The sequence below is a fragment of the Aptenodytes forsteri genome, unplaced genomic scaffold (assembly GCF_000699145.1).
Source record: "Aptenodytes forsteri isolate BGI_AS27 unplaced genomic scaffold, ASM69914v1 Scaffold284, whole genome shotgun sequence".
Lineage (NCBI taxonomy): Eukaryota > Metazoa > Chordata > Aves > Sphenisciformes > Spheniscidae > Aptenodytes > Aptenodytes forsteri.
Window position 1 is genome coordinate 3,764,301 of NW_008794445.1, and position 12,757 is coordinate 3,777,057.

General features: G+C 48.0%; 1 protein-coding gene across 1 annotated transcript in view; it reads left to right on the forward strand.

Moving 5' to 3' along the window:
* Positions 1 to 12,274, forward strand: part of MEI1 (meiotic double-stranded break formation protein 1) — a 40,850-nt gene extending 28,576 nt beyond the window's left edge. Inside the window, exons 22-31 of the mRNA XM_019474814.1 lie at positions 334 to 438; positions 2,132 to 2,242; positions 2,838 to 3,019; positions 5,628 to 5,709; positions 6,168 to 6,373; positions 7,102 to 7,183; positions 9,212 to 9,318; positions 10,147 to 10,278; positions 10,630 to 10,739; positions 12,072 to 12,274. Of these exons, the coding sequence (XP_019330359.1) occupies positions 334 to 438; positions 2,132 to 2,242; positions 2,838 to 3,019; positions 5,628 to 5,709; positions 6,168 to 6,373; positions 7,102 to 7,183; positions 9,212 to 9,318; positions 10,147 to 10,278; positions 10,630 to 10,739; positions 12,072 to 12,117 (1,163 nt within the window). The 3' untranslated portion in view covers positions 12,118 to 12,274. The remainder of the gene's footprint in view (positions 1 to 333; positions 439 to 2,131; positions 2,243 to 2,837; positions 3,020 to 5,627; positions 5,710 to 6,167; positions 6,374 to 7,101; positions 7,184 to 9,211; positions 9,319 to 10,146; positions 10,279 to 10,629; positions 10,740 to 12,071) is intronic.
* Positions 12,275 to 12,757: the final 483 nt, after the last annotated feature.

Here is a 12,757-nt window from a genome sequence, read left to right on the forward strand (position 1 = left end):
TGTGCAGTACCATGCCCCTTACATGGTTCACTAAGGGTCTAAAAGACACTAGCCTCCTTTTCCCCCCTCTTTTCACATTGTTTCTAGAACGGTGTTGGTGGGATCCAGTGTGTAACTCAGGCCAACCCACAGTGGCAGAAAGGGGGCCTGATCCAGAGGGGACTGTCAAGATGAGAATTAAGTTGGGAGCGTGTGCGTGTGTATGTGTAAAAGGGGAATACTTCCTCCCCTAACCCATCCTCATTCCTGAGCTGCAAAATTAACAATTCTTGGCACACTTTAAGGTACAACAGTTTAGAGTTCACTGATAAGCTAAGCTTGTGCCCTTCTTAGCTAACAGGAACCTGCCTGTTTTGCTGAGCCTCCTTTTCCTGGTGCAGCTGCGGAGCAAGGGTGTGAGGGAGCTGGATAGCACAGACTTCAAGCTGCTTCACCAGGGTAAGTCTGTGTGTCCATCTTCTCCCAGGGGGCTTTGGTCTGTGTTTGTTAATTGTTCCATAAGATGACTAGGGGCTGGCTCTTTGCCCTTTGAGAGAAGGTGTACCTTGTGTTACAGTTATAGTTGCTTTGAGATACTTTCATAGCCAGAGCATTGTAAAGAGCCCTGGTTACCAGTTCAGTCAACAAAACCCAGGTTCTCTGCTTCTTGCTTTTACAATACATTTGTTGTCTGAAACCTCACAAGGTGGCCAAAGTATTCTCCTGGCTGTGACATGATTTCAGGGTCTGTGACTGTTGTTGACTTGGCAGTGACAGTATTGTTGATGTGCTTCCTGAAACATCCTTCCCCGTCCACACTTGCTAACACACTCCTGTGGGGTTCAGGCCACAGTGGTGTCCTGTGAACCAGCCATCAGGAACCAGCAGCCTAGTGAACCTGGGCTTTCCCTGGAGTGTGAGTCCAGAGTATATGGGTCCCAACCAGCTTCAGGACTTGCTCACTCCACCCCAGAGGCATGGAAGAGCAGGCTGTGTTTACTCACCATACTGTGACGTGCTCTCTTGTCTGGTGATCCTTACTCGGTGACTTCTCCCTTCTTACTTGGCTATTGGAGGTTCATGCAGGCTGTGAAAAAAGAATACTAGAGGGAAGTTCAGCTGATCCATCCTCTCATCTCTTCTCTGCTCTGACAAATTGATCTCTCCAGCAGACTTTGAAGGACTATCCCCTTCAATTTGAAATGTTCCATGTCTCAGGGCTGCCTGTGTTGCCCTTGTAAAGAAGCAGTGTTTCTCAGACATTCATTAGCCAAGGGAACTGGGGCTGTGGAAGAAGCATGTCCTCTTTATACCAGCCCTTTTTAGCTGCTGTGATTTCAGAGCACAGCTCAGCTGCTCCCAGGAGTCACAAGCTCCTTCTGCTCTTGCTTTCTGCTCTGTATTTTTCAACACAACTCTCTCCCTGCCCCAGCCACCCCCTTCATTCCCTGCTTGGCTCCCCAGGCTATGTTCTTCAGGGGTGGGTGTGCAGGGCAGACTCCTCTGATGAGGCTTACGTGAAACCAGCTTGTAGATGGAAGAGGGTGTGGGGAGGCGTGTTGATGTGTGTTTTTTGAGAATTGTTTACTCAGACTTTAAGCTCTTCAAAAGATCTCCTATGACAGTTTTGCTGAGCCCTGCAGTCCTGGATTTCACTCCCAAACTCTTGCTAAACATTGTTCTTAAGTGTTGGGTGCTTACAACAAACATGGTGTGTTTATTCCTAATGTGAGCAGAGTTGGTGAGAGTGGAGGAGCACAGCTCTCCGTGCTGTTCCCCAGTTTGGTCACCATGTAAGACAGGCACATGGCTGTTTATGTTTGACATAGTATTAGGATCAAACTCACTCTGTGGAAACAGATAAGTTACAGTCTGTTGCTCTTGGATTCTTTACTGCCCAATGTGATATATGCCCTTTAATATACCCTTTTCTATTCCCCCCTCCCCGTTGTCATCCTCCACTGCACCGTCCGGTCTAAAGCAAACACTCTAGGGCAGATGCTTATTGCTTTGTCTGTACCACACTCTGTTTATTTTCACTTCAGGTTGTGTCACTCTTGTCCAAATTCTCTCCCCACTGACTGACTTCTTTCTTGTGCTGACGTGCTCTGTTATGTTGGTGGCTGTGTTATGCACATTCTTTTGTTTCCAGTCAGTAATCTCTGTGGGAAATGCAGGCCGAGGGACGCTGACCTCCTGCAGCCATCCTTGAATTTTCTGTATTGGAGCCTTCATCAGACAACACCTTGTAGTCAACAGAGAGGTGAGGCAAGATTGTATTGATTGCTAAGTTAATCTTGGTGAGGTTGTAGCTTGGCCATCAGAGACTGTATTCTAACTGTCTCAGCAGGTAAGGTGGATTTTTCCCCTTCCAGTCGCAGCATTACAGTTAACAAAGACCATTTTGTATTTGGGATGAGGTTTTTTAGGTTGGGGGTTTTGGTTTGGTTTGGTTTCATTTCGTTTTGCTGCCTTCTGATGATTCAGGAATTGGCTGCTGAGAGACAGAACCATTGTATTTTTCTTGTTTGTAAAACACAGCAGTGGGGCTTTGGTGCCTTGTTTGAAATATCCTGCTATTGCCATGGTTCAAAAAATTAAACAATACTAGAGAATAGCTCTAACCAACCTTCCAGCTGCGTTTGCTGAAGGCTGGTCATTTTATTAGCTGGCCAAGCAGTCGCTTGTGCTGTGGAAGATGAATACCAGCGTAGCTGGACAGCCTTACTCTGATGAGCCGTGGCAGCTGGGGCTGCCTCACTGCAGCAGGGGTGTGCTCTGCACTTCTCTTCTGCTTGTCAAGCTGGTTTAACCTGTGCCATCCTGTCAGCCTCTCTGATTATGTTTCTCCCATGCAGCAGTGGCTGTGCTGCTCTCCAATGTGTCCTTACTAGAGCTCCTGCAGAAGGTTTTGGAGTGCACCTGGCTGCGGTCTCCTCCCTCTGAACCTGCTTACCTATCATCTGAGGATGCCTTGCTGTGCTCTGGATGGCTGTTGGCTGCGTCCCTCTTACTTTATCAGCATCGCTACAATACTGAGGTTAGAACCACTCTAGTGTTCAGATCCAGGGAATGGCTAAACCTTAAAAAAAAACCCCAAAAACCAAACTTGATTAGCAGAGCAAAGTGGTTTGCTTTGCCTGGAATCTGCTTGCCTTGGTTGCTCTCTTGTTATTGCCCACAAGTTATTTCCTGCTGCACTTCTCCAGCAGGACTGGTAACGAGCATGTTGCTGAAGGCTGAGACCCAAATCACTGTAGAGTTAGAGAGGGGCAGAAATCCTGGGGAAAAAAGTGCATACCCAGCCCTCCTGATCCAAATAATTTTCCTCTTCAGGACAGAGCGAAATACATTTTAAGGCCTTTCTCAAGGGAAGACTGGGGGTGGGAGACACAGCTCCCATGTTGTAAACTGCTTTTTTGGTACTAAAATGATCAATAGTGGAACAGTCACAATCCAAACCTATTATTGGCAAGTAAGTGTTCAATATTAGCAAGCTCATATGAATGTGGGCAGCTGTCATTGTATTTGATGCTCTGTAGTCCGACAAGAGAGCTAAGCTGGAGTTGTCAGCTGATGTTGGAATTACAACTTTGAGGGAAGCACTTTCTAATGCCAACACAAGGGGATAATGTTTCCTTTTGAAGTATCTACCCAGGCCTCTCTCCCTCTCTTGATACGGAGTTAAACAGCATGTCATGAGTTGTGAGCTCTGCTCTTGCAGTTATGCCCAGCAGAATATGTGCTTTGGGAGTCAGTGCACCTATTCACAGATGATAAAATCATATTAAGGACATGCGTGCATTTGCACAGAGAGGCAAGGGTTGGTTTTCTAATGCTGAGGGAAGACATTTTCCAAAAGGCCAACCCAGACCAAGTCTGCACCTGTTGCTTCACGGGTGTGCTGCCTCTGCTTAGGTCTTACAGCCTGGGACTTGTATGGACTGTCAGCTGTGTGAATGCATAGCAAGTCCTGCCTGTCCCTGCTCTATTAACTGCTGAGCACAATTTACCTTCTCAGTTTCCAAGTCAGGGCTGTGTCTGGGTGGTCAGTGTTGTGCCAGTCCCAAAAGGGATTAAATTCTAGTGGCTAGTGTTGAGCTTCATCTTCTGGGAGCGACTCTCTCAACTCGTATTGATCCTCGAAGTGCAATCATTTAATGGCTTATAAGCCTGTTGTTTGGCTTCATCAGTACCTTACTGGCTTGATGTGTTATGACCTGCAATCCAGAATCCTTCTTACACCAGAGATGGGGAAAGAAACTACAGATGCAGGTGGCAAATGGAAGTGGTTCAAGGATGCTTCAGCATTTCTGATCTTCAGCATTTCTAAGCTTCAGTGTTTCTAATCTTCTGCTGAGGGGGAAGGAGAGGGGATGAAAGGAAGAGTCACTTCTCTTGCTGCTTTCTGCTGCTCAGTATAGCTGAAGCTGCACAAAGCATCCTGGGGGCCCTTGTAAGAGAGCCTTTGGTCTTTGTGGCTGTGAATGTGAGCTGATGCCAGGCTGTCTCCCTGAGCTTGCAGTTTTTTAGAGGGGAACAATGGCTCTGAGAAGAGGCCACATTCATCTCAGCTGGTGTTAATAGTGAGGGCTTGTTTGGCCATAGCAAGCTTGCATGTTAAAGAGAGCCTTTGGTCTTTGTGGCTGTGAATGTGAGCTGATGCCAGGCTGTCTCCCTGAGCTTGCAGTTTTTTAGAGGGGAACAATGGCTCTGAGAAGAGGCCACATTCATCTCAGGCTGGTGTTAATAGTGAGGACTTGTCTGGCCATAGCAAGCTTGCATGTTAACTGTGTTACTGCAACTGGCTTTAGCAGAAGCCTGTGGATAAACATGGGTCATGGATGGTAGGCTATGAAAGGCTTTGGCTTGTCCGTTCTTAGACAAGTAACCACTGCCACCCTGTTGCAGGAGGTACTCCTAGCTCTCCTATTGAACATTTCTCTCTTCAGATGGTGGTTTGAAGGAATCAGCCCTGTGGTACTTATGCCTGCCCCCCTTGCCAACTCTCTGCCTTACTGAAGAGCTTGAACCCTTCTGGGGCTCTGTGAGGCTTTATGCCATCGCTGCTGAATGGCTGCTCTGTGAGGGAGACAGTGTATTGCAGACTGCCCTCTCAAGCCCACCTTTCCTGTTTCCCCTAGTTTCGAAGTCCCTAATCTGCTCTGCCTCCTTCACCCATGCCATAGTTCCTGGTCCTGGCCTCTCTGCAGGCTTCCCAGCTCCAGCACACAAGGCCAGATTCTTGTCATCACTGCTGGCTTTTGGCTGCCTGGCTTCTCAGTCTTGCTGACTGTGTGGGGCTTAGGTACAGCCGTGTTTGGTGATGGCTGTTCTGCTACTCCATGTGCTCGGCAGTCTGACAGCCGTGTGCCAGAGGGCCTGCAGGGAGTAGTAAGTGCGAGACAGGCAAATGAGCTGCACTGTGGTTTGGAAGGTGTGCGGGACTGGCAACTGGTGGTGAGCAAAACTTGAGGGCCTGTTGGTGTGACTCTCCCTTCTGGATCAAACTCCTGAAACCCTGTTCTGTTCCCTTGTTTTTCAATGGTCATCGTGGGGTAGCGTCTAAGGACTGAAAGTATGTAAGGGAGCTTTTTACCTGGTCCAAACCAGCACCATTTATTCTCTTATATTTCATTCTCCTCTAGGTTCACCAGACACTCTCTCTAGACCTTGCAGAAGTCCTGAATGCAGTCATCTTCAGGAAGAAGAAGCCAATCCTGCTGTTAGGTATTTTGCATTTGTTACAGGGATTTGACTGGAAGCAGCTGCTAGTACCATGCTACAGGCAACGAGGGAGAACTGGTGACTATGGGATGGAATGGTGCAGGTGCTGGTGGGAATCTGGAAGCTTTGGTCCATTTGGCTTTGGGAGTACGTAACTGGTGGTGAGAAAGGGCAAAAGGGAAATGTCGAGTTCTGCTGTGTTTGGACAAATCTTCCTTGGAGGTTGGTAGTGACATCTGGAACTGAGCATGAACTGGGATAGCGTCACAGGGAGGAGACAAACAAGGAACTCATGTTGCCATTCCTGCCTGCAGCTGTCAGGAGCTGCTGGGCAACTTCAGTGGGCCCTTAAGCCTAAATTTTCTCTCCTCATCCTCTCCCATGTTATTGCACAGGCACCAACACACAGGGCAAGGGAGAGGAAAACACTGACACACACTAATAAGCGGCTCCCTGTCTAGTGAGCATCATGCAGTTCCTGAGAGCTGTCCTGCGACAGAACTTCTCCTCCCCTCTGCTGGTGATCGTTGGCCAAAACACAGCCCAAGGTGCTACACAACCACAGCCGTCATCACTGCAGGATGCTGCCTTGCACCCCCTTGCCATGCGGCAGGTCTTCTCACTTGTTGTCAGTCTGCAGAACCTTTTGGTGCATGTCCAGTTGCAGGTATATAAAATATGACTTTTGGAACAATACCAGTGTTGTTGGGCTTCAAGCAGGTACAATAACCTGAGGAGAAACCACCCTGTTGCAGAATGTAAGGGGGCTGCCTTTTTTTTTTTCTTCTGCCTGCATTTTCCACCCCTTACAGACATGTGATGAGGAGGAGGGAAAATGCTCTTGCTGCAGCATGGCGCAGTGAGAAAGAAGGTAAATCAAGCTGTGTGGTACTCCCTGCTGCTGAATCAGATAGCTGAAATTCTCTGTACTAATGATGATCTCTGTTTTCCCATCTCCTGCTCTGCAGGGATGCCACACCCATAGGGACAGAGGTGGGAAAAGTGTAACAAATCCCAGTCCCACCGCCACGCCCCTGGCAAGGTGCTTTGGAGGGTAGTACATCAGTGTACATTTAACTTGCTCAAGTGATGTTGGGCTCCAGGGGATACATCAGCTTACATTTAACTCTCTTGAGCTATGTTGGGCTCCCATCTTTATTCTTTGGATGCTGTTACTTAATATTTTTTTTTTAGTCTCAGAATAAGTAGTTGTGCCTTTGTCTGGCTCCTTGACGTGACAGATAATTTGCAGCGTGTTGCATCCCATGAAGGAGATGAAGGGTGTTATTTTCCTGTGCTGCATGCTCTTCAGATCCTGCCACTTTATGAATTTTCCTTTTGCAATAGCTGTTGACTGTTATTTTTCTTCTTTTTTTCCCCCTCTTGGTATTCCAGAAAGACTTGCTGCTCTCTCAAGCCGTAGTTGCCTGCCTGGAAACCTTAGTGGAATACCTGTATATGAAGAACCAGGACGTTGGTAAAGTCTTCCTGCTCTTTCTTCTCCTGGGATTCCCTCCTGCAGTGATTTTGAGCTCTTTGATCTCCATCCAGTAGCGCCCTGGAGCAGATGCTTAATGAGTTTATGCCCAATAAGAAAAATTATTCATATGCCTAAAGTTAATCATGTGCTTTGTGGGATGAAATCACAGTGCCTGGCTCCCCTGCAGGCATGAGCCCTCACTTTGGCTCTGGACACCAAAACGCTTTCCAGCAGGAAAAAAGTCATCCCCTATCCCCCCATATGGTAAGAGTGAAAGGTTTAGGAATGGAGGGAGTATGGGAACAATCTTTCACTTCCAGGCCAATTATAGCAAATCTTTAGACCGTAAATACAGGGGAGAGAGGATCTGAATACGATGTGTCTTCCACATGGACAGTGTTGGTCACAGTTTGGCCCTGAGGGAGGGGAAGGGAGAACGGGGTACTAGACAACGTTAGGGAATGGAAGCTGGAAATTCTAGATTTCCAGGGGCAAATGCAGACCTTGGTTTCCAGAGTCCATGTCAGACCTAACATATACCATGTTAGCAACATCAGATAATATGACAGTCAGGGGAAAGAATAGACCCTTCTGCTTACTGTCAGCCTCCTGCCACAAAGTCCAGGTGCTGGCTCTGATCTTAAAACGGACAGCAAGTTCTCTGTACCCTGTCCTGTTCAATTCAGTCATTTAAACACTGAGAGAGAAGGGGATGGAGTGAATGAACACAAAAAGGGACATTGGTGGGAGAGAGGAAGTGGTTGAATGAAAATGTAATACTGCAGATGAATGACAGCCGGTAGCTGAAGGGAGGCTATTAAAAGGCTGGGTGAAGAAAGAAAAAGTTGGCGTGTTATGGGGAGGTTCCGCTGATTTGGGATTAAGCTAATGAAGTGCTGCTTCAGCAGCAGCTGAACCTGTCACTTTGACTGCCTAAATTCTTGCTGTGGTGCAGAAGTTCACAACAGCGATAACAGGAGTCTCCTTATTCCAAGCAGAATGAAGGTCATAGCTGTGTTTGACTGAAAGATGGAGAACGCTGCAAAGAGCGCGGCCTGGACCCTGCCTCTAGGAGTTGCCTCATTTGAGGCCTTCTAAAACCTTCTCTTGGTTCAGAGATTTTTCTGGATGTGCAGAGCAGGCTCAGTGCACAGTGCTGGCACCTTCTCATTTCCACCAGCTAAAAGATACCCCCAAACATTTTACATTATTTTTTAGTGTTGTTTTCCCATAGAAAAGATTCTTGTAGTGGAAATAGGGAGGTTACGTGACTGCCAGTGGAAGAGGGACCTTTCTGAAACTCTCGTGAGTTGCCATGGTGTAACAAGTTATATCAGTGACCTGTTGTAATTGTCCATCCCATGCAAGAAATCCACCCTAACCTGCAGTAAATACAAGGTGGTAACGCTTCAGCGTTCAGTGAGAGACTTCACGCTGTCACAGACAGTGACCTTGAGCCTTATCTCTGTTTATCATATATGCTCCTTATTAAGAACACTTGCTCTGCTGATTGTTTGCATTGCTGCCATCAGCCTGGCTGGTCCCTGTAGTATGCTCTTTGATGCAGATCCAGGTTCGGTTTGTGCAGCTAATGTTATAGGTCTTTCTTCATTCCCCAAAGGGTATTCTGCAGCTAAATAAAACCCGTGGTCAGGAAACTTGTCCTCATATTGAAACCAGAGGGTATTATTTTTGAAACCCTGGGCTAAAGATATCCCCTTACTATTTTATGACGTGCACCCCAGGAGAAGGTTTCTCTTCCTGTACCAGCACAAAAGATGGACAAAATGTATTTTCTGCTTTAAAAAGCTATTAAGCTTTTGTCCTCATGACTAAACTCTTGCCCAAAGAGTGACAGATTAAAAAGCAAGTAAGAACAGAGCAAAATATCCCTTTAGTGTTTCACAGCGTGGGGTCTAGAAGAGAAAACTTGGGATCAGTATTGAAGACTGTCCTTATCCGAGTCCAGCCTGTCACTTGGCCGATTTTAAAGCTGTCTTTGATTGGCTTCTCCTTCTCTCCCAGCTCTACATGTTGCTTCACAGCCCTGGCACCGATTCCTGCTCTTCACGCTACTCAATGGGGGCCAGAAGTCCTTTCTGCAGCCAGAAGTTCTCAGGCTGATGACTTTGGTGAGCAGGGGAAGGGCAGGGTGTTCTCCATTTTTCCAGTATGTTGGTGCAGTGCATGTGGGTCGGTTATTGGAACTTGCCCCCTAGGCACACACAATCTTAGATACTGCTGTGGCTTTGTCTGTCACTATGTTCGTGCCCTGTAATAATGATACTTTCAAGTGAACTTCCCTTCCGCACCCTGCAGAAACCAACTGCTGTTAGTGAGCCCGTCTTGTTCTTCTGGTGTTTGTAGCATTTATTTATATCATTTAGGACCCCTGGGGAGAAGAGGGGAAACCTGCAGAGAACATGCAACTGCTGTTGCCAGTCAGGGAGCATGCTGTGGCTCTCTGGAGGGCAGAGCTCTGCTTGGCATCACAGCTCGCCTCTCCGTCTTTGACCTTACAGACCTGACTTTTCAGGGCAGGGAGTTAACCACAACCTACTACCCTGCTGTACCTGAGGCCTGCAAGCAAGAGAGGGAATGTGGTCCTACCCAGCAGAAATACTGAAGATAAAGCCCTCATGGCAGTGGATGAGAGGAAGGGGTTATTAATGTGAACCTTCTCCCTCCAAATACATGATGGGCCTGTGAATCTTTGTTATTCTTATTTCACTTTTTAAAGGTTACCTGGTTCATTTCAGTTCCTTCCTGACATAAACCAAAATAAGTCTGGTTATAAATCAGATCACCGTCAACACGGATATTTGCACTGGTTCTATTAGAAGTGATATAAAAATCAGGCCTGTGGTTAAGGTGCTGCAGCATCCCATTCCAAGATGAGTCACTGTTGGAGTCTGTGGGTCTTTCACTATTTAATGCCTCTATTTTTTCCTTTGTTCAAGTTTCTGAAATATCAGAGCAGCAATATTATTTCTCAAAAAGAAATCAGCCAGATTCTCCAGGAGGCAGCAGAAGCCAACTTAGCAGAGCTGCCTGAGGCCACGTCTCGTGCTCTTCACCTCTTCCTTTGCCAGGTAAGAGAGCGGTGACTGCCTTGGAAAATGAGAAGGGCATCCCTGGAGGATTGCTTTAGCCTTTGATGAGGAGCCATAAACTTCCTTTGAGGAGGTTATAGTAAGATGAAGACGACTCCTGCAGCTGCTAGCTTGGCCTACTGCCTTGAGGGATGTACAGGGAAATCGGAAAGAGAGTGATGCCAGCAGCTGCCAAAACTGTGTCATCATATTGGGTGGCCCCTTGATTCCCCCCAGATCAAAGTCTGAAGGTCTAATTGTTCTGTGTGGAGATGAGGGAGGGAGGTATGAAGGAACAAGCCCAACAGTTTCCTGTTGGTCTGGAAGTCGTTCTTTCTTCTGACTGCTCAGATTCAGAGCAGTCATTGCCAGGTGGAGCCAGTGCAGTCAGGGACCATTCAGACCTTGCTGGAGCGCCTCCTGGGACAGAGGAGCACCCGTGTGAAACATCAGGACATTGTGTATCCTTTGCTGGGCAGATGCCTTTGATAGGTGATGTGAGGGTGGTAGGTGTAACAGAGGTAGAAGGGACACTTAATCCTTCCCTTGTTCCAGCTGAAGGCAAACAGAAGTGGAAAAAGTCCAAGCGGTTGTTACACTTGGCTAACTTTGGGATGAAAGACTTCATCATCCCCAAATTTGAGAAGACATTTGGGAAATGAGGAGACATTTGGGATGAAAGATGGGTGTCTCTGCTGGGATTGCATTCATCTTTATGGCAGAGATGGTCTGATGAAAGGGGAGCAGGCCAGGGAGCCTGTGACTTCAAAGCAGTAACGATCCCTGTATTGATTTCCCCGGGGGATGAACAATCACTTAACCTCTGTCTGTGTGCTAACCAGCGCCAGTGTGCCTGTGAAGTCGTGGAAACCCAAAGATGACTTAAGCACTTTCAAAGTACAGCGAGCATTTGGAAACTGCTGAGTGGAGTTACCGAATTGCGTTCTGCTTGGCCTTAGAGTCCTCTGCTGAGAACTGAGTCCTCCTCTTCTCCGTGGATGGGAGGCAGGGCCTGCTCCCAGATTACTTGTGGAGAAAGAGGGAGCCTGATGCAGTATTTGTTTATTTCTCAAACTGTCTGCTTTTGCCTTCCTGTTTTCATCACGCTGCATTGCCTCAGACAGGTAGCAGTGATGGAAGTGGCCCCGGCAGTGATTTCCTGTTGGGGTGGGGACTTCCTCCATTGCGGGACACTGTCATCAACCATGTGCAGGGTATGTCCTGGGTGAGGTGTTTGTTATCTGCGAGGAGTAGCTTGTCCTCGTGCTTACCCCCAGTGTGATGCTGCTGCTCTGTGGTGGGATGCTCAGAGCGCAAGTTGTTCAGGTGGAGACCATCCAGCCCCATGAAGTTCCTCTCCACTGCCTTTGCTTGTCTGTACGGGGGCGAGGGAAGGTAGAGAGGAGGTCTTGTTACATTGCTAAAGTGGCTCCTCATTTCTGGGTTTTCCACATATGAAGAAGCCTTCGAATCTTGGTTGTTAGGAGGGGTTTTGGATACGGTCAAAGAGCAGCAGTGGTGGCTACCTGAATAGGATAGTCGTGAACATGGAAGACAAAATCCTCTGGTCAGAAACAAGCTTTGACATTGGTTTTGTCAAGAAAGGGCTTTCTTGAGGTTCACCCATACTGATGTTTCTCACACGTGTTGGGGGGGTTTCCATGGCTTGGGGGAGGGTTGGTGTAGTAATGAAAACCTCCTGTCAGCAATGTGTCAACTGTGGGAATTCCTGTAGCACGCTGGAGTTTCAGCCATGCCTTCCCTTCGGTTTCCGCTCATGCCGTCAATGACAGATGTCTGGGAAGTGTGGCAGTGTCCCTCTCACACATTGGAGACTGAAAAGAGACAATACGGTGCAACGCAGCAGAGGAACAAGGCAAGACTGGAACAGGAGACCCCATCCTGCCTTTTATTCCCAGTGAGTAGTGGAGAGAAGATGGACGAAGGAAGTCATTTGTAGCTCATTTTCAGAAAAAGGTGTGTTGAAAATAATTTATAAAGCGTGGTTACTGAAATGGCTCCTCGTTTCCTTTTCTGTGTGGGATGAAGCTTGGGTGATGCTCTTCAGTTATCAAAATGCAGAACTGCCTGGTGCAAACGATGTCGTACACGGGTGGCAGGTACTATGGAAGAGGCGCTCTGCTCATTGCCTTAGCTGGTGGTGCTGCGGGATGGCCCCTTTCCTCTGGGCTGGCAGGGGTGTTTGGGGGGCTCCGGCCAGGACCCCTGGGGAAGCAGATATGCTGCTTGTCCCACTGGGAAGAGGAGACTTCAACCAGTTCACGGATGATCCCCTAGGCTACAGCCCCAGACCCCCGGTTGCCTCTTGCCTCCAAGCCCTGTAAGCGCCCCTTTCTCGTTGGGGCTTTAATTAACGAGGTTCCTTCCCTTGCAGAGCCGGGGGAAACCCTCCCGCAACGGGAGCAGTCCGGGGGGCGCGGGGCCCGGCTCCCTCCAGCCCCGGCCGCCGGTTCCCCGG